This window comes from Scomber japonicus, chromosome 10 (assembly GCF_027409825.1).
Source record: "Scomber japonicus isolate fScoJap1 chromosome 10, fScoJap1.pri, whole genome shotgun sequence".
Lineage (NCBI taxonomy): Eukaryota > Metazoa > Chordata > Actinopteri > Scombriformes > Scombridae > Scomber > Scomber japonicus.
The window spans coordinates 21737906-21762698 of NC_070587.1; the positions used below are offsets into that span (position 1 = coordinate 21737906).

Consider the following 24793-nt stretch of genomic DNA (forward strand, 5'->3'; position numbering starts at 1 on the left):
TATTGTGTGTAATTAATACAGTATGTTTATTATAATAGATTTAACACATGCCAGACAGTAGACACACATCTGGCCACATCAGTATATTAAAAGTGTGTCAAAAGCGTTCTGGCACTGCTCATATGAATGTCCCTGAGATGTTAGGAAAGGTTTTTTCCTTAGAGTGCGCTCCTGCAACTTGACTGGCTCCTTCCCGCTTGTCCTGCCCTCCTCTAGAGTAAAACTGGCTGCAGCTGGAGTCAAACTGTCGCCTGTGATTTCAGAGAGAGAGAGAGAGAAAGAGCGCACACGCAGCTGTCCGTTGTCTATTGTATGATGTCTCCTCTCGTTGCCCGCTTGCTGCTCCTTGTGTGCCTGGCTTTACCTCTTTATGGCGTGGAAAAGGTGAGAAATAGAGGATACCGAAAGGATCCTGACGCCGATAAGGTAAGAGATTGGAGAAAGATAACATGCAGTCCCTATCGTTTTTTTTTCTTTCTAAAAGTAGACATGTGGCACACTGATGCTTTGTGGCTTGATTTTGTGGCTAGAAGCTGTCACGTGGATATATAATTATGGCACAAAATGACTTTATTGCCATTAAGTGCACTTTTTTTATATTTTAAATGCATAGGGCACTTTGCATGTTATGTTTCTTAAACTCATCATGAGATCATGTTTGCTTGTGTCATGCATTGCTGTTTTGCCAAAAGTGACTTTTAAACGACTGAATTCCCCCAAAAAGGACACACACACACAAAAAAGTTTGTGCTGATTCACATGATCCCCTTTTAGGCTTTTAGTATGACAGTGTGGTTACCACTGTGGCTAAAATGGCCTCCAAAATGACCTGGTACCAGCCAGAGATGAGAAATGTCTTATTTTCTTTAAGGTTTTGGTATGGTCAGCTGGTTCTCTATTATTTCAGGTTTGGCTGCTCTCCAGCAGACCAGAGAGGAAGTTTGGTCTGACTCACTGTCTGCCTCTCTGTGTTATCTCTCTGTCTTTCTGACCACTAAAAAAAGGTAAAAGGAAAAAGGTTATGTAGGTTTGATTTTGGGGTGAAATTATTGATATTTGAACCACATTCTAAACTATTTAATTCTCAAAGCCAGCATTCCCCAGTTTGAGTCTATTTTGGTATAGAATTACATAACCATCTCTGCTGTAGGTGGAGGAACAGACTGTTCACACATTCTCTCACTAATCTCCTGGGAATCAAATGAAAGTGAAACTATTGTTTATTTTGTTTGGACCCTGCAGACCTCCCTCAGGGACTCCTAGAAGTCTGCACACCCCACTTTGAGAACCCACTAAGTTCAAGCGTTTGCTATTCGCAGACCTTCAAAGCCTTGTAGCGCAGCTGAGATACAGTTTTCTCACCGCACTGGAAGGATATAATGACTAGCATGTTATGTTGCCGTCTGTATCTAGTGTGCTGGAAATGATGCAGAAAAGCCCAACTGCACTAGACATGCTGAGAGAAGAAGATCTACTTATTTGAACAACATGGTAATCATAAAATCCTATTTTGCATATCCTCTCTAGATCCTTTGAATCTAAAAAACTATCAAAGCCAAAGCATAAAGTCCACCGTCTGCATGCTCTGGCAGAGCTTCAGTCCACGCTTCAGTGTTGAGTAATGCATGAAACAATACTGACACCTCAGCAGTTTTTTTTTGCAAATGCCGCCTTTATGCTTCAGTTACAGTAATGGGCTGTATGCTACTAATATTTAGCAAGGCTGGAGTTTAATTCATGCAGGCAGGCAGCACCACTATAGAAACACCAGAGTGGAAGCTAATACAAAAGTCAGCTGTGTATAGCTAAGTGGACAGTGGATCCATTCATTACACTGCTTTGAAAACTCTCCAAAAATCCAAACCCTAATAAAACACTGGGAAGTTTCCTTAAAGTTGCTGAATATCAACCAATGCAAAGTATTTCCATCACTTTGCCAGCTATTACCCAAGGAGCTTAGTCTCTTTTTCATTAAGGCAAATTCCAGATCCATTACAGCGTATGCATACCAACCCACAATCTACTGGTTTGATCACAGGCTTTCCAGTTTCCTATAGAGATGATGTCACATCTCCAGGTTGCTCCAGCAAAGCCATTTAATGCCTAAAACAGACACACAACCATCTGCTTCACGGCAGCAGACATCAAAATACTGTAATTCACTCTTTTTTTCTTAGATTCACAACATCTGAAATAAAATTTTTGACTTCACCCCTGGGATTAAAGTCTGGACACAATGTTGAAACCGTAGCAAAAGCTCTTTGTTCTTCTCTCCTGCATGGGAACTTTTTTTGACATGATGCCTTTTGGCCACGTACCTCCTAACTACTCCACAGCTGCATGATGAGTAAAAGGGCAGCAATGACCCAACAAAAACCCAGATCCAAATCCCTCTGGCATCAGTGTTTGCTTAACCCTTTTTTTGTCCTTGGGTCAATTTTGATTTGGGAAGACAACAGACATTAACTCAAAAATGAGGTATAGTTTCTTTTAAATGAGGTCTATTGACCATAATTTCCAAAAATATGTGTAAAACCTGTGGGAATGAGTTGGAATGAAGTTGGCTGAAAAGGTCTAACACAGAATTGGGTGATAATTTATACCTTATGCTTTATAAACAGTCAAACCAGACCGAGTCAGTTTAGACCAGGGAGGACTAAAGTTGCAACAGAATGGTTAAGGCCAAAGACGCACTTCTACATGTTGGTGTGTTTATCTTCGGACTTACAAAACCCCCAATCAACACTAAAATCCAACTCCAACTAAAACAAAAAAGCTTTGATTGCTAACCTACATTACACACTGCAATCTGCTGGACAAAATGTCTCTCTGAGGAACACATTGTGTCTATCTCTGTATGTGGTAGGGCAGTTTTGGCAAGCTCTGCTGTCTGTGTTGGTACGTCTGTGTGTATTTGAGTCACTTTTGAGTAAGATGCAGCATCTGTTTAAACATTGCAGCAGATTCAGCAGGACAATGAATCAACCGAGAGATGCGCGGTCAGACACCCACTCATATTGGCCGTCACCAAGCCTTCAGTTCCTCATTAACACACAATCTGTTCTACACTCGCTTCATGGTTTAGTGGTTTTAATGGTTTAATGGGTGCTGGTTCTATTGCTTTGCCATCATCTGGATCACATCTGTTTTTACAATTATTTCTGCCCATAAACCAGGATCAGGCCGATGGCAGTTTTATTGTTTGTATGTCTTGTAAATGAGGTTTTATCTGGCTTCTTGTGTGTGATGGTTGAGTGGTTGGCAACATTTAGGTGTCTGCGTTGCATGCAGCCCAAACAAGGAATTTAACCCTCAGGATGAAAAGATTGAAACCCTGAATCAGGAAATTAGATAACAATACACTGATGTTGCTCCAGTATGTCTTTGTTTCATCATTCATTTCTATGTCTTCTTCCTCTCTTCATTGTTTTACCAGTTTGGCAGCTGCCTTCAGGGGCCAGCAGGAACCTCTGGCAGAGACGGTAACCCTGGGGCCAACGGCATCCCTGGGACGCCGGGCATCCCTGGCCGCGACGGACTCAAAGGTGAGAAAGGCGAGTGCATCAGCGAGATCTTCGAAGAGCCCTGGAGACCCAACTACAAGCAGTGTGCCTGGAACTCTCTGAATTATGGGATCGACCTGGGTAAAGTAGCTGTGAGTGTCTTGGTGTTTTATTGTGTTATTTATTGTGTCACACATGGACTCAGAAGACACCAAACATATCATTGCAGTGGTGAAACATGTCTGACAAGAACCAACATCTTACTCTTAACATATCAAACAAAAAGGGTTAACCATCTCTACGGAGAAATAAATAATTAAGAAATAAAACCTCCATCCAAAAGACCTACATCAAAACAGAAAGGCATTTTAATAAAAAAGCATAGCCCTTAAAAATCATATAATATGAAATGAACTTTGCCTCATAAACAAAGCTCTTCATTTAGCCTGTATGAACCAGCTGTCTGTGTCTATAGTTCAATTGTTCGTCACATGAGGCTTTAGTTAATTCTCAAGACACAATGTATACATAATTTGTTTGTACTGAACATTGTCATTCATTATATATAAACTTGCTCTGTGCGTCATGAATATTACATTGCCGCCTGTTTTAAATAAAACAACTACTGTTCAGTTCCATTCTAAAGCCTCTTCAAAGACAATCCATCCCACATGTACATCTGATTTCTGGAGGCTCCTATTCTATCCCATCAGTGGTACAAACCAATGAAAGCCCAGAAGCAACCTAATACTTAGATCTGTAACAAATTGTTGACAATGTGAATGTTCAAAGAACCCCCCCCCCAAAAAAGCCAGAGGCAAAATCTGAAACAGGACACACACTTATAGTTCTAGAAAGGTCATTTACTTTGCTCTGCACTGTTATGACGGGTTTTCATGTTGAATTAACCAAAACAGCAATATCCTTTTGTCAGATACTCATCCAAAATAATGTTTATGTATTTATTTTGGGCAGTATATGACCTCACAGTTGATAATCATCTGCATAAAGTCGGATGCCGACAATGAAATGATCTACTTTAACCCAAGTCTACAAGATTTAATCTGAGTTCAATCATTCACATGAATAGAAAACAGTGTAAGGGACAACATGCGTCCATGCTTCACACAAAATGATTGGTGAAACTGTCCCGTCGTGAACTCATTATCTTGTACTCAGACGACAGCTGCTCCATAAAAAACAAGACAAAACATGATGGCAGTATAACATTTTAAGAGTTGACGATCACTTAAAAAAACACATGCAGCCGCCACAGTGCATTTAAGCAGTACACACTCTCTGGTTCACTGTGTTGCAGGACTGCACGTTCACCAAGCTGCGTACAGACAGCACCCTCAGAGTCCTGTTCAGCGGCTCCCTCAGACTCAAGTGTAAGAACGCGTGCTGCCAGAGGTGGTACTTCACCTTCAACGGAGCAGAGTGTACAGCACCTCTGCCCATAGAGTCCATCATCTACTTAGACCAAGGAAGTCCAGAGCTCAACTCAACCATCAACATCCACAGAACTTCCTCAGGTAGGACTGGAGTTATGTTCACAGTGCATTCTTGAGGCATTAAAATGTACATGGATCTTGTGTGTATTGTTAATAATTGTTAATATTGTTCAACACTTATTGTCTTCCATTCTGACAGTTTTATGGGGGATTTGAAGCCACAGCCAGCAGCCACTTAGTTTAGCTCAGCTTAGACTTGAAACAGAAGGAAACAGCTGTCCTGGCTCCGTCCAAAGGAAACACAGTTCACCTTCCAACAGCTCTAAAGCGCACTAATTAGCGTTTGATCTTGTTTGTTCAATCGGTACAAAAACACAAGTTAGAAAAATGTCAAGTGGCTATGTGCCGGATTATTTCTTGGCCAGCAGGGCAGTGACAGCTAGTGAAGTCTCTGCAAGAAGACAAGAAAGCCTATTACCCCAAAATGTGAAACTATCCCTTTAAGTGGCTGTTAAACTGCCCTGGAGTCTAGAAAGTCTTGTTAACAATTTTAAGACTTTAAAGCAAAGTCACACACTCTTACATTTAGGTTTTGGAAAGTTCACCACCGTGTCAGAAAACCTAACAATTAACATTATTTATGTCTGTAGGCAGTTTGGGTGTTTCCAGAAATTCATTTGCACCGTCTTCTTCTTCTTCTTCTTCTTTTTTTTTTCTCCTGCCAGTTGAAGGGATGTGTGAGGGTGTCAAAGCAGGGCTGGTGGACGTGGCGGTGTGGGTGGGGACCTGCGCTGACTATCCCAGAGGTGACGCATCTACAGGGTGGAATTCTGTATCCAGGATTATCATTGAGGAACTTCCTAAATAAATCATGTTACATGAAAGGGAGCGACCGGTCCTGGTAGTATAACAGCATGTTATCTGGCTTACCAAAATGATCAGGTACAGCTTGCTGAGGCCTCACAGCATCACTGATGGTAACTTGAATGTTTTTTTAAATACTATATTAGTTGACAGGCCTATAAACAAGAATACTGTGTCATTCTGTCTTCCAGAAATAAACTTTGTACTGTAGCTTTTCTGCTGTTGGAATAAAGGGACCAATTTACAGACATTGTGACAAGACACTGCCAATATTTAAACCATGTAGTCATGTGACCTGTTTATATGCATTATTACTGTTAATAAAGTCATCTTTTATAACAATTTTACCTTAAATATATGACTTCTAGTAATGTTTAGGAGATGATGCACATAATCCATTATAGCCACAAAGTAATACATTTAATGTATTTACAAATGTGAGACAATTCAGACAAAAGCACAGTTCAGATTTTATGACAAAATGTGGTTATAAAGCAATGTCAATATAGTTTTTTGCCAGGAAACAAAAATAACCTTGTCAACTGTAGGACGAATCTACACTGTTGAGGTTTGTTTAAAAAAAAAAAAAAAGCAATAATTTAAAAGCAACACACTTACAAATGTATATCACCCATGCATGCAACTGGAAACCTGAGCACATTTAGATCTCTCGTTTGCTGTTGATATGCAGCACTTAAAAGTTCAGCATGGTTTCTTTTCCGCTGCCAGAACATATCAAATGTAAACATAGCTTTGATACGCCTCCTCTGAATCACTGACGTACACATCAGTTCAAAATAAAAAAAATCACAGCAATAATACATCCTTTGTGATGTAGCGCGACATACTTTTGACCAAAATTCAAAGAATGACATGCATGTGAACATGATCACTGACAATGCGTAGAAAAATAATTCACCACTGATTCTGCTGCTCAGTTTGGCAACTTTTTCATTCATTCTCAGTGCAAATGAATGTTTCTCACATTCTCACATTCACGGAGCACTGTCCAGTTACTGAGATTAACTGTCTTGATACTTTTTCTTCTTGTATCCAGCATGTCATGTGTCCTAAGAGTCCATTCCTTTCTCTTAGACCTCATTTACTTTGGCCCATAAGGAAGCGAGACACATTCTCATAAACTACAAAAGTGATGCAGCAGGCGGGTGTGACGCGAATCAAGTTGGGGATCATGCCTTTGTAGAAACCAATGGCGCCTTCGTTCCTGGGGAGAGAGGGGGGGAAAAAAAGTAGGCGGGACTTTTACTCTACCTTTTTCAGTTTTTAGATATACACAATTACACCAAGTTGTTGGATGTTGATGAGTGGATCAGTATCGTACCTCCATGTCCGTCTGATGACGTCAATAACACCATTGTATATATTGTGCTGGTCTTGCAGTCGGGCTCGCACCACCTGATATGGGTATGTTGTCGCCACAGCAAATATTTTGGATAATGCTGCCATTGCGATATATTCCAATGCATTCTGTGATGGCGAACGAGAGAAGTAAACAGAGCAGAGGAGGAAAACTGATGAGTCACCTCTTTAGCTACAACATATCAACTGTGGGTTTGTTCTTAATAAACTGAAAACATGTGAGCCTTATGACAGAGCATGTCTCCATGCCGTCTGAGGCTCATCGGGTTAAATGACTCACCAGCTTTGCCTCTGAAGGCGCTTTCCTGTATTTGTTGTAGTCCCTTTTAAGCTCTTCATAGGCCATGAACTGCATCGCTCCGTGAGATGTACCAAGCAGGCCGGGAACATAACCCTACAACAAGAACAAGCTCTGCAAGTCATTTTCCTCTCACACTGTAGTTTCATGCTCCATGTCTGCTTTCTTACTGTCACTGAGGAAATTGCAACACTTATTCTCTATCATTAATAGGAATTCAGATAACATTAATACATTTGGTGAATACAGCTTTAAATTCTGTAAATTATTAACATCATTTATTGGTTATAAGCACTCTACTACAGAAATATGTGGAGCTGATGCCCTCTAGTGGTGATAAGGAACCAGTGCACAACTTCATCACAGTCATGTGATGTAGTTTGTTTATACCAATGAGGTGCAGCAAACTTTCTTCCAACTTCACACAACTTCCTGCCATAGACTAAAATAAGCATGTCATGTATTGGTGTATTACACTGTGGATGTCTAACCTTGTACAGCCCAGGCACTCCCTCGTGGCGGTAGATCTTGACCAGTGCATCGATCATTCCTTTGTACTGTTTACTGGTTTGGTCAGAATTGTACTGCAGCACCAGCCGGGTCTTGGTCACCCAGATGGGGTTGGTCAGGGTGAGTGTTAGGACGCCTGCACAGGGAGGAGGAGGAGGAGGAGGGAAAGGACATTGTTACAGACAACATGTGGCAAAGAGGCCAGTATGTTCATTGGCTATTTTATTAGATTCACATGCTCCTTAACACACACACACACACACACACACACACACACACACACACACACACACACACACACACAGTGAATCAACAGTGTGGTTTCTTATTTTCTGACTCATGTTAGATTCCTAAATATCATCTGAGCACCATTTTTCAAAATGATACAACAGTTCTTATTTATTAATGTTCTCATATTATGAATCATGCCAAAAAACACTCCTGATCTCATCTCTTAGGAGATTACAGTAATTTCTTTTCACTCCTATATGCACACTGGAAAGATCTCAAACCTGAATGTCAGATCTATGTAATGCATCAAATAGTTCAGGCTGTACAAGAATTTTTGCATCTGCATTTTTTCAGTAATGGTCCCAGTAATGTGTGTTGTTAACGTGTAGTGAAGTAGCATATCACATGTAGGCATGGGCCGGTATGAGATTCTGGCGGTATGATAACCATAAGAAGAAATATCACGGTTTCACGGTATGGCGGTATTGTGATTACAGCTCTAAAATGTTCCTAAAAGGAGGAAAAATGAAGACAGACGTGTTAATTTAACCTGAATATACACTGTAATGACAGTGTGAGGGGTCGTGATACTCTACGCTACAGCTGCACCACCTGAGGGATTTCTGACCAGCACTTCCTGTCTTTGACCAGACATGAGACAGCTCATACCTTAGGAACGGTATGACAGAAAATTTGCGGGTTTCGGTTATCGTGGCTTTTTCAAATCGCGGTATACCTTGAACACGGTTATCATCCCATGCCTAATCACATGACATGCTTAAACTATGTTTGAGCTAAAAAAAAAAGAAAAAGAAAAAGGTTATGAATGCAGTTGCAAGAACATGGCTTTCCATTCATATTGGGATGTTTGATTTGAAAGAGAACTGACTTTAATTGTGATTATAACTATTCTAATTATCCGTTAACTCCCCCTCCTCTTTCATCTGATTCATTCGAGGATGTTTTTCACTCTGCGTTGAGTGTTTTGTCAGAGTGCTGCTGCTTTAACTGTGCACTCTCCTTCATGCCTCTATGCCTCTTTTCTGCCTCTGATCATAGAGTCTGAGGTAGAAATTGTAAACGAAAATTTCGACAGCATTATGGGTGCAAATTCAGGAGGCTTATCTCAGCCTGGTTACCGCAGTTACAGCCAAATCAAACGCACCTGCAGAGCAGCTGCCCAAAATTGAAAAGATGTAACAGCCTTCATATTCATCGTTTGTGATGTGAAAAAGTCAGAAAAGTCAAAAAGCTTGTGTCCTGGTATTAGTTCACTTATGAAAACGCATATGTATTCAAACCTTGCATTCACACCTAACTTATCAAACTGCACAGTGCCAGTATTACAGCATAGAGGCTTATCTTCCTGCAGTTGAAAAAGGTAAAAACTCCTTTTCTCTTTCTCATGAGAAGCCTAACTTGCTTGTCCAGCAGGAAGCAGATACATGAAACCCTGTGAGAGGTCACATGTAGAACATAACGTGGCCCCTAGAATAGAGGGGGTATAGGATAGGGGGAGGTGCTGGGATACATGTAAGACTAACCTGCTTGGGCTGCGGACACCATGTGTTCAGTGGCGCTCAGCTCAGTCTGACGGCCTTCCTTTATGTACGCTTTGATTGCATTGTAGCTGTGGGGGGGGGGGAGACAGCGTGGGAAATGACGCAGGTTACACAAACATACCCACACACCGCTACAACTGTGAATGAGAAATAACTTGATGATGCATACATGGTCCAGTAGATATATAAGCTTACTTACAAAAAGAAGTAGAGACCCCAGGATGCTCCAGCACCCCAAACATTGGGTGTTACTCCTTGATAAAGTCCTCTCAGTCCCTCCTGCTGCCAGACACTCTTCATACAGTGCAATATTCCACTGTACTTAGGTCTTAAATCTAACCCGTCACTCACTGCATTAAAAAGACATTAAAAAATGACATTGTTACACCCTGTTAATGTTACAATAAACATGATATTACTGAAAGACTACACATTTTCAGTCATGAGCAACTGGTTTTTATTTCTTACATTGTATTATGTACAGACGCATATTTATTGCTGTAGTGTTTTTATTACAATAGTTGGAGATTTGGTTGAACAACTGTGCTGCTTGATTGATTATATCTACGCCGAATTTAACCTAAGACCATAATCATTTCTAAATCGAACCTGATTAAGTCACAGCAGCACTGTATCTTTAGCAATAAGCGCATTAATTTTAAAATATCAGATTTCTAAACAGAGTTCTGGACTCATTTGTTTCCATGCAAGGAAGAAAAGTGACAGGATAGTTTTTCTAGTAACTGACAATCGGGAAGTGATGGCGTCGTTGATGACATTATTACATCAGACAATGATTGATGGATGCATTTCATACCTGCAAACCGGATCTTGACAAGGTCCAGAGGGTGAAGCACCAGTGTTGACACCACTCCTCCGCTCAGTCCCGCCACCAGATTTTCTAACCTCACATGGCTGACGAGCTGCTGGACGTGTCCGGCTAGCGAAACAGCAGAGACTTTGTTGGACAGTTCCGTCTCTGGAACGGTACCGTGATTCGGAGCGGAACCCATGTTTACCGGTGGTGAGCTCAGTTGAACCTAACCTAGCTGTGTTAACAACGCTTCAGGGCTACTCTACATGACAGCAGCTGTTAGTCTCTACAGGGTGGAGGTACGGTGGTCTCACTCACCCGACCCGACTGTCTCATTCTCACAGTAAAACACGTTCTTCACATGTGGCGGTGTCCAAAATGTCAAGCAGCTCAGCCCCTGCTCGACCTTGTGCGAGTATCACGTGACTGTCAAATTATTTAATCAATCGATATACTTCCGGTTCTGAACTTCAAAATAAAAATACTAGCTAAAATCATAGACTGTATATAAGAAAATAGATTAAAAAGACAAAAATGTATATTATTTTTTGACTAGTAATATTATTAGAAATACTATGTATGTCTATAAAGCTGTAGCACTTTCACTATTAATGAAAAGCGTGGTACAAATTAAATGTATGATTATGAATATTACCACATTATCATCATCACCTGTTATATACATACACCTTTTACTACAGTACTTAAGAAGTGATGTTTTTTCATTCATCAATAATTGTTTGGAAGAAAAACAGTCACCACATTTCCGGTGTCACTTGAGCAAATTTTTGCAACTTGATGCTTCGGTTTCTTTATTTCTCTTACACAATAACGCAAAGAGGATGACATACCTTTTATTACTTTGGAAAGATATTGTCTGAATTTATTGAGTAGTATAGGTCTATTTGATTAATTTGCTTTAATTATTTTGATAATTTTATATTCATATATCCAAATTCTCAAGCAACCAAGCCATCCTTTTTAGAGCTGGCTATCCATATTAAACATTAATTCAGTATTTGAATTTACATACAAAACAACTGTTAAACGTAAAACGGTTAACAGTTGTTTTGTAACATTTATTTGTATTTTTATTACTACTGTATACCTGTATAGTTGGTTCAATAAAGTTGTTTCTAAAAAAAAGGACTGGATTTCCCACAATGCAATGCGATACATTTTCTTCACCACCCGCTTTCTGTCGAGACCCGCCTTACTCTGCCACTGATTGGTTATAGTGGCCAATTTTGGGTCTCAGGAGTACAATTGGTTGGATTATATTAAGAATGTCAGGATCAGAGCCAATCAGAGACAGAGTAGGGCGGGGCTTATCAGAATGCGGGTGGAAAAAAATCTAACGCCACTTCATCAACACATGGCTGGTGAAACCTGTGCTTACTGATATTGTTCTTCTTTAAAATTAATCTCACTGTGTTTTAAAAGTGTATTCATATTTCGTTCTGCCGCCAAATGAAAGTCAAAGTCCTCTCGAGGAACCCGGACGACTATGTCCGAGAGACCAAACTAGATATACAGCGCGGTAAGTGAGAAACTATAAACTCTGCTATGCTAATCACAGGCTGCTAGTTGTAATGCTTTGCTCTTTAAACAGGACCTATAAGACATAACACCATACTTGTTTTTAATATGGCAGTTACGTAAGGTAATGCTACAGAGTCTGAGAATGTGGCTAATAAGAGGAAATGTTGTTAACTCAGAAGCAACGCATTAGCTATCTGACATAAACAATCTGTGTTAGCATGTATAGGCTATTATAACATCAGCTTCGTGGTGTAAACACACTGTTATCTGTAAGCAGATATAAACCTTTATGAAGGTTGTTTTTAACAAGGACAAGTCCTCCTGTTGGAGATCATAGCTGACAATATAGTAAAACGCTGTTGTAGTCATATACAAAAGTAATAAGTGGTAATGGCTACACTTCATAACTGCTACAAGCCATTTATTAAATGTATCTATAGTTGTTAGTAATGATGGATTGGAGGTTGAGAGTCAAGTGTTGGAAGTAAAGTGTTACCGGGTGAAAATAAAGAATTAGCAGGTCATAGTTAGGCATTTCAAATAAGTGAAAAGATAAATGAAATGTATGTATGAATGTATACATTCATGTATGGACTCTGCAATCACAATACTCTAGTACAGAATTTTATAGCACAAAATAATATTTCAAAATTGGTTGTTGTCATTTGTCTAAACAGAGCTGTCATATAATTATTAGAATGGGTGTTTATTTCTCTACCTTTGTGCGTTTATCATATTGCAGTTTTGTGGTGAGACTTACCATTTGTTTTTTTTAGCTAATATCATCTTGTGACATGAGACTATTGTCTGTATTTCAGTCCCTAGAAACTATGACCCAACCCTTCATCCGTTTGAGGTGGGTAGAGAGTACACCCGGGCTTTGAATGCCACTAAATTGGAGAGGGTGTTCGCTAAGCCTTTCTTGGCCTCCCTGGATGGGCACAGAGATGGAGTCAACTGCATGGCCAAGCACAGCAAGAGCCTCTCCACTCTGCTGTCTGGCTCCTGCGATGGAGAGGTAACTATCTCTATTATACATTTGTTAAACCTTTTAAAAGTGTGACATAAAAACTGCACAACATTAACTGAATATTTAATTTGATCCTCAAGGTGAAAGTGTGGAATCTGAGCACACACGAGTGTGTCCACACGCTCCAAGCACATGAAGGTTTTGTCCGGGGAATGGTCGTCCGCTACTGTGGAACATCCTTCTTCACGGTGAATGCTGCCCCTCATAAGAGTGTTTTAGGATTATTACACTTATTCTGAAGCTATTCTTTAATATAAAGCTTGTGTTCTATAACATGATGCCTGTTGCAGGTTGGTGATGACAAAACTATCAAACAATGGAAAATGGAGGCACCGGCTTATGGAGAGGAAGAGGAGCCACTTAACACAATTCTGGGCAAGGTATGATCAACATTGTGTAGTATTTTAATTAAAATTGTGGCTACATCATGTTTCTGTAACATCCTGCTCTGTAAGTCATCTTCACCTCTGACCAGATGTGATGAGAATAAGTGAATCATTTTTATTACTATAATAAAAAAAATGATGCTTGTCCATTGCAGACAGTCTTCACAGGGCTCGACCATCACCAGAAAGACGGTGTGTTTGCAACATGCGGCCAGCAGGTGGACATCTGGGACGAGCAGAGGACCAGCCCCATCCGCTCTTTCAGCTGGGGTGTAGACAGCGTCAGCTCTGTCAGCTTCAACCCAGTGGAGGTGAGCCGCCAAATATCCACCGCACTAACACGAGGCTGGTTCTGTCACAGAGCGATGAACGGTTTTGCCGTTTCTGCCATGCGCTTTATTCTCCAAGGTGTCACAAGATGAATCTGAGGAGTCATAATAAAACAATATGAGAGGAGAACATTATTCTCTGATCAACTCTTCACAGCTCCTGGATAGATGCAACCTGTGACAATGGGTCCAAAGTAGATATTTCTTAGTAGTGCACAGTCACAAATCCAAAGAAGTATAAAAAAGGGATCCTCTTCTTTTGCCAGACGCTCTTGAGTATTGAAAGCTCACTGATACCTTTTTTATATATTTCTGGACTGTAATGACCTTTATATTTCCTCAGACTGAACTTCTGGCAAGCTGCGCCTCTGACAGAAGTATAGTGCTGTATGATATGAGAGAATCAGCACCACTTAAAAAGGTAGGACTCCACCTCTCTCTATACCTCTTTTTTTTTGTCTTCCACCTTTCTCCACAATCATATAATATGTGTGTCTGCTTTCTGTTTTCCTCTTCAGGTTATCATGACAATGAGGAGCAACACATTATGCTGGAACCCGATGGAAGCCTATTACTTCACATCTTCAAATGAAGACTATAAGTGAGTTAACCTCATGCTGCAGTAGTTCTCAGTAATGATAGCATAACAGGGCTAATGTTTGTGTCTCTTTGTTTCCTCAGCCTCTACACATACGACATGAGGTACCTGAACCGGCCAGTCACAGTGCACATGGACCATGTGTCTGCAGTGCTTGATGTGGACTACTCTCCCACTGGCAGGGAGTTTGTATCGGCCAGTTTTGACAAGACCATTCGCATCTTCCCCAAGGACGGTGGCCACAGCAGGTCAGTACAACTCCAATCACATTTGTTTAAAATGACCTCTGCTTTCTAGTTTTTTGCAACAGTGTAGATGTTTGAATGTAATTTTAACATAGCTGACACTGTTAATAATATAATAATAATATTGCTTCTGGGGTCTGTAAAGTTTATCATGTTTACTTCATTTATTCATGATCAGAGTTGGTTTGTTTGATCATATTTTACTCTGTAAGTGATTCAGTGAGACTTGAATCAAATAGATTGTTCATTCAACATGTTTGAAAGCCCACTCACCATGCTGTCAATCAGTTGATCATTCATAAATCATTGTAAAGTTTTTGTGTTTTAGATTGGTGGTCTAATAAAACATTTAGACCCAAGAGGAGTGATTTTAGGAGCTTAGCATTCCTGTTCAGTGTGTTTAACCCTATGTTTCCTATTGCTGGATTCTCTCCTTAATGTAGCTGTTTGCTAAAAGCTAACATAGTTGTTTTTTTCTCTTTTTGATCATCAGGGAAGTGTACCACACCAAACGCATGCAGCACGTCATCTGCATAAAGTGGTCAGCAGATAACAAGTACATCCTGAGCGGTTCTGATGAAATGAATATCCGATTGTGGAAAGCCAACGCAGCCGAGAAACTGGGAGTGGTGAGTCCTGCCTCTCCTTCCCTCCACACACACAGGCTGATAACACACACTGATAACACCTGCTGGCTTAGTTAACAGTCCAGGATGGTTACATTACTCAGGAAAGTGCATATACTTACATTTTTCATCTGTATGCATGGAATTACATCTTAAAGGTAAGTTTTGATGGATTTGCGGTTATTCCTCCCCACATTGTCCGTAATAAATTAAACAGTTAACAGCTTTCAGGCTCAGACATACTGTATCTCTCTCCAATGTATTACCTGACTTTGTTTTATGAGTTTGCTGCATTCTTCAACACAGCCGTGGCCCCGTGCCCACCTCAGCAGGGTAAGCGTGCGTGCCAGGAGAGACGGCACCGCTGTTGCCAAATGCCCTGATGGATGCTGACTTAGGGTAGAATCACTCTCAATAAGTACAATGTACCAATTGGCACAGCGGCACTTGTGGCAGGTGGAAGTTCAAAAAAAAAAAAAAAAAGAAAAAAACTGAAAAGCTTGTGCAGTTGTTTGAAAAACCAGGAACAAAAGCCTCAAGCTGCCAGACCTGATCTTTTTTCAGACACATCTCCACTGATTCTTAGTGTCTTGGTCAGTGAGCGCCACATACAGACGTGGACAAATCAAAGGAATAACCTGAATAAAAATGTGGAGAAACATAGTGAACGCAGATGCTTCCACTAAGGTGCACTGCATGGTACAATTACGCAATTAACATCCAGTCATGCTCTGTGGCATGTGTAAAAATGCTGAGCAAGCCCAGTTGATTCAGATTTTTGTATGAAGATGGAAAGAAGAAAAGATCTCAGTGACTTTGAAAGAGGGTTGGCAGGAGCACATGGCATAGATGGCAGGAGCTTCAGTCAGTCAAGACTGCTGAAGGGGCATCTGTATCAACTGTGCATGTTCGATGACCATGATGCTTGTGCATTAGTGTGATATGTAAGGAAAAACAGAAGATTAGACTGTCAGCAAAAACAGTCCATTGACAATTACACAGAGAGAGATGTTATAGTAGGGATGCAATGCATAAACTCCTCATTACTAAGATGAATGCATGTTTGAGAGTTAGATTGTACATGAGCCATAGGAACTGTCATACAGAGATGTTGAAAAGGGTGGTGATATGGTCAGATGGTGATGTTCTTGACACGTAGGTGAGTGCATGTAATGATCCCCCAGGTTGACTGCTTCGGGGGGGGGTGGCTGGTGGCTGGTGGGCTGACCAAAATGCATTGCAGTGTGTAAAGGTGTAACGGGTGATTCATGGTTTTCAAGTGTACACTGAATACATGACCCACTGTTATTTTGGTTTTAAAAAAAGAAATAAATAAAACCCATTTATTTCATTTTTCTGCTCACATCAACACGTAGCCAAACAGTGGACGGTACAGTTATAAACTGAAGTGTCTCCTCCATGGCCATCTGCAGTAGCAAAGAGTAACAGAGTGATATGTCTGTCCTCCCTCCTGCCCTCTGCTGTAAACACATGTAGCTGTTAGTGAGCAGCTGCTTTCATGTCTCCCTGGGTCTCAACGCTTGTGCTCGGTAGAAACTCTCTGTCTCTCGACCACACACACATTTCCTTATTCCTTAAAGGAGCTACACTACCAAGAGTTTTATTTCCGAATGAATGGGTATTTGGTGTTACTTTTTCCATTAAAGACAAATCTTTTTGACCTGGTCCAGGTTTTTAGCAGCCTGCCAGGCCTGTACAATTACAAGGAAAACACTGGCATGTGTGGCGTACACCTAGAGAACAGTACAGGCCTGAATGTTTGACCCCTACAGCGAGGGGATCCGGTGGCTCTGTTATGCTGTTGGGGGAATTTTGCTGGCATGGTTTGGGTCCACTTGTCCCCTTGGAGGAAAGAGTCACTGCAAATCAATACAAAGTTGTTCTGAGTGATCACATTTATCCTATGATGAAACACTTCTATCCTGGTGGGAATTATCTCTTCCAGGATGACAATGCTCCTATCCATAGGGCACGAGGGGGTCACTGAATGGTTTGAGTATGAAAATGATGTGGATCATATGCTATGCAGTTACCAAATCTCAACCCAACTAAACACCTATGGGAGATTTTGGAGTGACGTGTTAGACAGCGCTCTCCACCACCATCATCTAAACACCAAGTGAGGGAATATCTTTTGGGAAAATAGTGTTCATCCCTCTAGTAGAGTTCACAGATTGTAGAATCAATGCCAAGACACATTAAAGCAGTTACTAAGACACTTTATGTAGGTTTTTCCTTTTACTATGACACCCACCTGTATATCGTATTCAGATAATAAAGGCTGTGTTAGCAGAAAATATGGCCCTAGTGTTATGTTATGCACAACTGTCAAATAAAACTCCTTTAAAATGCTGGGAAGTGTTCCAATGCCCCAAATACCAGTTATGGCTGAATAATAAAGATCAATGGCATCTCGCGTGCCATCTCCAACAGCCATCTTTCATTCCTAATCGGATTCACTCTTGCTTATTCTCTTAATGCAGCTCCAGAGTGGAAAATTGGCCCGCTTTTGGCACTTGTTTTACTGTCACTGTGCAAGAGAAGATTTATTCGCAAGCTTTGCACTTAAAGAGATCAGACAAGGCATGCTCTTATCAGCAGTTTAAATCGGCCAATCACTTAAAGCGGGGCCACTCGGAACATAATGAAGCATTAACAATCAAGTTGTACTGAAAGGGTCTTTAATTATCAAGAAATGCTGAAATGCTGAATCGAGGGTTTGTCTCTGTCTAAAGGCATCCCGTTGGACTGATCATGACTTCTCTATCAGCTGCTTCTCTATCACTTTTTTCTTTGGCGTAACTTTTCATGCAACATGATTTGACTCCACTGTATTTTTTTTTTTATATAGCACTTATCACAACTCACTGATTTGAAACAGAAATGCAACTGAATTGTTTAGAAAAGTTGGAATTGAGGATTGACATTCACAAACTATGTTACCTACCTGTTTGACCTAATATTAATTGATTAGCCGTCAGTAATAAGTCAGTTATGAGCTCACCAAGTTGATTGCTGACATCTGTTAACAGGGTGACATCGTCTACACATGGATCAGTCTCGCTGTGTGGTTACCTGAGTTTTGGCTCCCTAACACACAATCAATGTAGTTACACATGTAAAAAAAAAAAAGCCTTAAAGGACCTTTCCGTACAAGTGAAACAAAAGCCCTTACGCTGTTTAAGACAGGCCGTATTGATTAAGGTAGATCTTTTTTCCTGAGATGCACGCGAGATGGACGACCGAAAGACGCAGCTGAAACACAACCTGCATTGACTTGAGTGTAAGAAACACGAGCAGTCAGACAACCTCACTGGTTTTAAACAAACCTGCAGGTTAATTAACTAAAATGACTCAAGTACATAATCAATCACAATTACTCTACTTGTGTGTATTGTGGCTCAGATAATGACTTGTTTACAGCTCATTTCTTTCCTCAACTGACTTGTCACCATGTTCTCCAGTATCCACCATAACTTTGGTGAATACAGTGTTATCTTAAGTTATAGAAATCATATCCAAATCTTTAACATTAAAATCCAATTTGTAATAAAACAGAATTATCCTTTATTTAAGGTAATTCTGGTCACTGACACTCAGATGAATGCCTTGGTGAGCAAAGGTCAATGTTATGGTTTTGATCCTACAGAGCAAGAACTTGAATTATGTTTAGATAGTCAGAGTGACACCTCTTCTTGATTTCTACAGCTCTGCTTGTGGCTACAGTACTGTACTACCTGCAGTCTGTTAAATCTGCTTCACCAGCTGTTAAAACGCCCCGTCACCACTGTTTCCATTGGACGCAGTTTCTCTAAGCTGATTTTTGTCAACTTGTTTTGTTTTTCATCTAGACCAGATTTGCTGTTTGGGGTCATTGGTTATAGTTTTCAATATTCCCTAACAGAAGAAGGAGTTTTTGGCATTATAATCTGCAGTGAAATGGGTACAACTTTGTTTCAGTGTCTGCTGTTGTCTTTCTGCAGCCTAGTCCACTTTTGGATAGAAAACACAACAAAGTAGATTGACTCTTCTCACTCCCAGCAGTGCATTTCAGGCAGTTTTCTTTTTCTGCTTCTTGATAGCTGTCTACACTCATTGTTCAGCAGCTTTTTTTCATTGTGGTTAATGTACAAGAGTACCCACCGTTTAATCTCAGTTGTTAGAGTCAATGTCCTTTCCTAAATTTGCTGCTAAATATCTAATGACCGTCCCTAAATCTAATCCTTTCAAACAAAAATCAAAATGAAACCTCTTCCACTGTCTCATATCCATCTTGTGGAGATTATACAAACAGTGTTTAGCAGGCTCACCGTGTGTGTGTATCCAGGGGAATTAGTTTAGTCCAACAGGATCAGCATCTAACAGCTCTTCTCCGACAAATTGAATCTGAGACAAATCATTGCTTTTAATTAGAATAAAAGCCTTCGAGGAGGGCAGCCTCAGCCAAGACCAGTCCGAGGGGCCCGCTGGTTGTTATGAGAGATGGAGAGGGAGGGATGTCGTTGAGCTGGTGTCTTCACTTTTTAACAGACATTGATTCGGTTTTGAACGAGCGGGTTGTCAGGCGGAAGTTACTGCTTACTGTACGGGCCGGCGTTTTATGATGGAAGGGGGGAATACCGTAACTGTCACTAATCTGTGAAATACCACCTGAGCTGAATACAAGATGAGTCTTTTTAGACTCAGCATGGTCTTCTTTGGATGTCCATTCATACAACACGTGAGCCACAGTGTTGATCCTGCTTTTGTAAAATTCTATGATTTGATGCCCCTTTCATATCACTTCACAGAACAAGGAAGGCTGATGGAAAATGCATCAAGAAATGCTTTGTTACTGGAAGCATAGATACGTGCAAACCCAAGACTCTGTAACTGACATTAATTACAGCCGTGCTGCAGGAATAGACACAAGTTTACAAGTTAAATGCCTGTTAAGAGACCACTGACTCATCTTCAGGGGGAGTTCTAGCCATGCAGACTCAGCAAGGGTCATCGTCTGTTTGCAGCTGTTTGTTCCTGATCAACAGTAGAAACTAGCTAGACAACAGCAGTGTTTGTTCAAATGAGTTACCTGAAAAATCCTTTTTTCTGGCCATGTAAGGACTTCTTATGTCTGCTGTCTCTAAGAAGTGAAGGTAGTGTAGTGTAGTAGTGTGGCATTGATCTAGGTCTGCAAAACTTCTTAGTGAGGAGATCCAGTTTTATGATCTTCTTTCTAGAAGTTTTATTTTCTCAAATAAAACTTTTATAACAGAAAACAAGTCATAAGATATATTCATTATTAGCTTTTTGAAACTAGTGCAATCATCCTTTAATCCTTTATAGAAACACTCTGAGTCATTACTGAGTCACAACCCAATAATATTTTATTGAACAACAGGATGAGCAATGATTAGTTATACAACTTTAATGTATTCTTTGCTCTTTTATTTACGTCTGTGCTTGTTTAGTTTCCATTGCAGCACTGCAGCTTACAATCCTCCATAATAATCAATAATCAACAGAAACGTTACAGAAAGACTTACCCAGCAGTATCATTTCTTCTAGCATAACACTTCTGAATCTCTAAAGTGGGGAGAATCAAGTTGAGGTGCATTGTGGGTAATGTAGGCACCAGGTTTTGACAAGTTGAAAGAATTCTTGGAATAAAAAAGATGCTATCCCTCATTGATTTTTAACTTTCCGTTGTGATTTTGACAGTGTCACATGAGTACAATGCTAAAGTTGAAAGTGCTATTTCAAAAACTGCTATTAAATATTCCCATTAATAACTAAATGATCATAATGAGAATGTTAATAATGCATAGCAGTTGCCATCACTTTGTAGCCTTGTCCACACTTAATTTAAATATTTATTATAAAGAAATGTATACAAAAATATGCATTCATGTATTCTGCAGTCAAAATGTAAAAATCTGAGGAGTGTTTTTTTTTTTTTTTTTTTTTTTAATCAATGTTTTGCCTACCGATTATTACCCATTATTGTACATACACATACATTAGTTAATTAGCGATTAATAAGATTAGAATTTTTTGTGTCAGGATTTTTGCCATGTGACTACCATTTCTGGTCCAGCCCATGTTTGTTTGGATGGGTTCTGAAAACACAATGAAAAATACCTTTTTGGTCTTTTAGTTTGGAGGAGTCATCACCATTGAAGTTATGTGTCCTCTTGCCCAAGAAGCTCCCATCTTCACTCCTCGTCACATCTATCTGCTTCAACCCTGTGTCTCATTTCTAAATCCTTTTGTTAATTTCTCCTCTCCACCTCATTTTGTCTCTCACTTTGTCCATTCTTCATGTCCCCCACGGTTCACCTCCATCTAACCGACTCTTCCTCCCCGATGTCTCCTAGCTTTCCCCCAGAGAGAGGGTAGCCACCAACTACAGTCAGAAGCTGAAGGAGAAGTTCCAGCACCACCCGCAGGTCCGACGCATCGCTCGCCACAGACATCTACCCAAGAACATCTTCCACCAGACCAAGGAGCTGAGGGTTATGAAGGAGGCTCGCCGTAGAAAGTGCGTATTCATGATAAGAACATGACTTTATTTAGCTATAGGAATGGCATTAGTCTCCTATGTGTTTGTGTAAAGGTGACGATGACTTGAGCTGCTGCCATTAGAGGTCTGACCTATGCAGTCACAACCACCTAATGGAAAATGTCACAGATGGGACTCTCCCACTATGACATAGTCTCAATAGGCCTTACATACTCATTTCCAGCTTGTACTGTGGATTGATTGTCCCAGTTTGCCCTGCAGTCCAGTGATTCATAGCTCTTTGTTTGTAATTACTGGCAGTATTGTGATACATCAGACGTGTGTTTGGACTGTGAATGATTTACTATCTGTGCTTTTATGCATTATTTTCAGGGCAAATTAGTTGAGTCAGTGACGTAGGTGTTAGGTCAACAGTCTCATATTTAATCTCTTCCTCCACCTTTCCGATTTCTGACCCATCCCTCCCTTCCTCCCTCTCTCTCTCCTGAATATTCTCACCAGCAAGCTGATTTGTTCACGGCTCTTACGTCTTGTTTTTCAGGGAGAGGAACGTCCGCAAGCACAGCAGACCGGGAAGCATGCCGGTGGTGTCCGAAAAGGAGAAGCATGTCGTGACTGTGGTTAAATAAACAGAGCGTGGAAGACCCAGGAGCTGCGTTAGAGAGATGAGGTGGAGCCTGAGATCACACCCACACTGGACATGTTCATGTACATTTAAAAAGAAAACGCAGCATTTGGGCAATTGTGGGATCATCTACTTGTAGGTACAAGGACACAGACTGTAAAAGCATATTAACAACAAATCAAAGTGTTCACCTTCCATCATTAAAGAAATAGTTTGACATTTTTTGGAAAATACACTTTCTAAAATGGCAAACTTTTCCTTTTTTAAAATCACAATCACTTGTACACACTGTGTAGATGTGAGATTCCCTTCACACAGGCTCTGATGTAACTGCCAGTTTGGATACTGTACTGTTCACAGTTTGAGCAAGTGGACATTTTCCATCACAGGATCCATAACCAACACAACAGTATGAGTGTCCACTGTTTAAAAGACTGTTGGTTTGCTCTGCGCCTATTTACATAAATATTAAAATCAATGTTCTCCATGGTTTCATTCAAGACCAGCATTTCCATGAATGAGGTTCAATAAATGCGCTAATTAAAACTACCAGAGATGGTTTAAAGCTGTCGGTCAGCTTCAAATGAACAAGGTGGTATGATATCTTGACCAACCACATCTGTGACTCTGTTAGGATATCCACACCAGAAACCCTGACGTAACAGCCCTCAATCTTTCTCCAAGAACTCGGTTTGATTTTTTGCCTGTCTTCATACTTTAAAAGGTTAAAAAAACGTACAAATGGGACTACATACTTTGGGACAGTCTCTCCATGAAGTCCTTCATGAATACCTTCAGTTCATAAACAAAATAATGTGATGGAAGTAGCTGTCTGGAGAGACTTCAAACCTCATCTGAACCATCAGAAAAGCATGCCAGATGTTGTTGGACGACCCGAGCATTTTCTTTTGAAGCATACTGAGGCCTTAAAAAACTTTAATTTGTCTGCAGTGTTAATTTTTTCTCCATCAGCTATCGTATCGGACGTCAAATCCTGAAGTTTGTAAAAGAACTGGCCTAAAATGGTCAGATTTTTTGGCTTACAAGCAAAAACAGTTAGTTACCATTTCTTACATCATTTTTTCTGTTTTCTCCGAGTTTTGATATATTTTGAAATTCCTCATGGATGACGTAACATTTTTTTTTAGACAACATGCTTCACTCAAAATCTGTATGTATATGTGATTGACACATTGTTTGCTAATGTGTATTTATAATAAACCTCTAAACTCATTCATGCTTTGTTGACATGTCATTTGGAAGAAATCATAAGTGGAATTGTTGGTGTCAGACTTAAAGGGAAACTTCTGTATTTTTCAACGTGCACGCTATTTTACCAATCATTTTGTGTATAAGTGACTAACGTAGACAACTTTTGAAACTGGTCCAGTAATGAACGAGAGCACTGCTGCCGGCAGCCACGAAATGGGTTGCTATTCTTTGGAGCAATAGCAACCCCGTCTTTGTACATCCACTAAAATAGTTTTTGCCACTGACAGACACAGATTGTTATTAAGTGTCTTTCAACATACAAAGAAAACATTTTTCTTTACCTTTCACTTGTTCTGGTTTGTTTGCTATTGTTTCTAACCAAGTCTCACTCAGGGAGAAATCTTGTTCCCGAAATCTCTCAATTTTCAGCCACTAAGCTATGCTGTCTGTAGTCTAACACAACAAACTCCTACCAGCACTCCGCTCTCCAACTCTGTCTTGGCTGGATATTTAGCTAATTTTGACAAGTCAGTGCTCATGAGATTGGACATACATTGCCCCGAGGGATTACAATGCGGCAAATTTCGAGGCTGCCGGCTGATGTGCTCTCGCTCAATACTGGAACAATTTTAAAAAATGTTGTCTCCATGAGTCACTTAAACACAAAAAGATAAGGTAAAATATGGTCCAGGTTGCAGAATACTGAACACCAACTTTGATTTGGTGCTAATTTACTTACAGTTCTAATGAGGTAGAGGCTTTATCCTCTTAATGTGGTCCTTCAAATCCTATCAGCACTGCAGCCTGAGAGAGACAGGGATATCTTTGGGAAAGGATTGGGGGATCAAGGGAGGGATTTCAGTCTGGGGTCAGAGCTGAGAAATGGGTAAAATGGTTGGAGTCACATCAATGGAGAAGTTTTGCAGTGGGGTTGGCACAAACATGCTGGTGTAATCAGACTGTTTGAAGCATCTGGGTGTCTCCAGCTGCTGAAAAAGTACATTTTGCTTGTACTATCAAAACACCCAGTCCTGTTTTAATTGCTCAAATCTCCTGGAATA

At 40.3% G+C, this 24793-nt stretch overlaps 3 protein-coding genes across 5 annotated transcripts; 2 read left to right on the plus strand and 1 right to left on the minus strand.

Moving 5' to 3' along the window:
* The first annotated feature begins 289 nt into the window (after positions 1-289).
* Positions 290-5829, plus strand: LOC128366077 (collagen triple helix repeat-containing protein 1-like). Of its 3 annotated transcripts, XM_053326737.1 has the most exons (5): positions 290-426; positions 1414-1491; positions 3437-3655; positions 4822-5038; positions 5683-5829. In XM_053326737.1, exons 1-5 carry the CDS (start codon positions 313-315, stop codon positions 5823-5825), a joined length of 771 nt encoding a protein of 256 aa, XP_053182712.1. In that variant the 5' UTR covers positions 290-312; the 3' UTR covers positions 5826-5829. The 3 variants fall into 3 exon arrangements, with proteins under 3 accessions (XP_053182712.1, XP_053182710.1, XP_053182711.1); XM_053326735.1 differs by lacking the exon at positions 1414-1491; XM_053326736.1 differs by lacking the exon at positions 1414-1491 and having other exon boundaries at positions 290-384.
* A 136-nt stretch (positions 5830-5965) lies between these two features.
* On the minus strand, positions 5966-11011 carry LOC128366076 (mitochondrial folate transporter/carrier-like). The gene is made up of 7 exons (XM_053326734.1): positions 10620-11011; positions 10002-10152; positions 9785-9870; positions 7991-8145; positions 7482-7595; positions 7164-7309; positions 5966-7046 (listed from the first exon to the last, which is right to left on the minus strand). Exons 1-7 carry the CDS (start codon positions 10813-10815, stop codon positions 6920-6922), a joined length of 975 nt encoding a protein of 324 aa, XP_053182709.1. The 5' UTR covers positions 10816-11011; the 3' UTR covers positions 5966-6919.
* Positions 11012-11740: 729 nt separating this feature from the next.
* dcaf13 (ddb1 and cul4 associated factor 13) lies at positions 11741-23085 on the plus strand. The gene is made up of 11 exons (XM_053327377.1): positions 11741-12156; positions 12977-13176; positions 13269-13376; positions 13479-13568; positions 13730-13885; positions 14247-14324; positions 14422-14504; positions 14585-14749; positions 15240-15375; positions 21750-21913; positions 22437-23085. The coding sequence occupies exons 1-11, from the start codon at positions 12087-12089 to the stop codon at positions 22522-22524; spliced, it is 1338 nt and encodes a 445-aa protein (XP_053183352.1). The 5' UTR covers positions 11741-12086; the 3' UTR covers positions 22525-23085.
* Positions 23086-24793: the final 1708 nt, after the last annotated feature.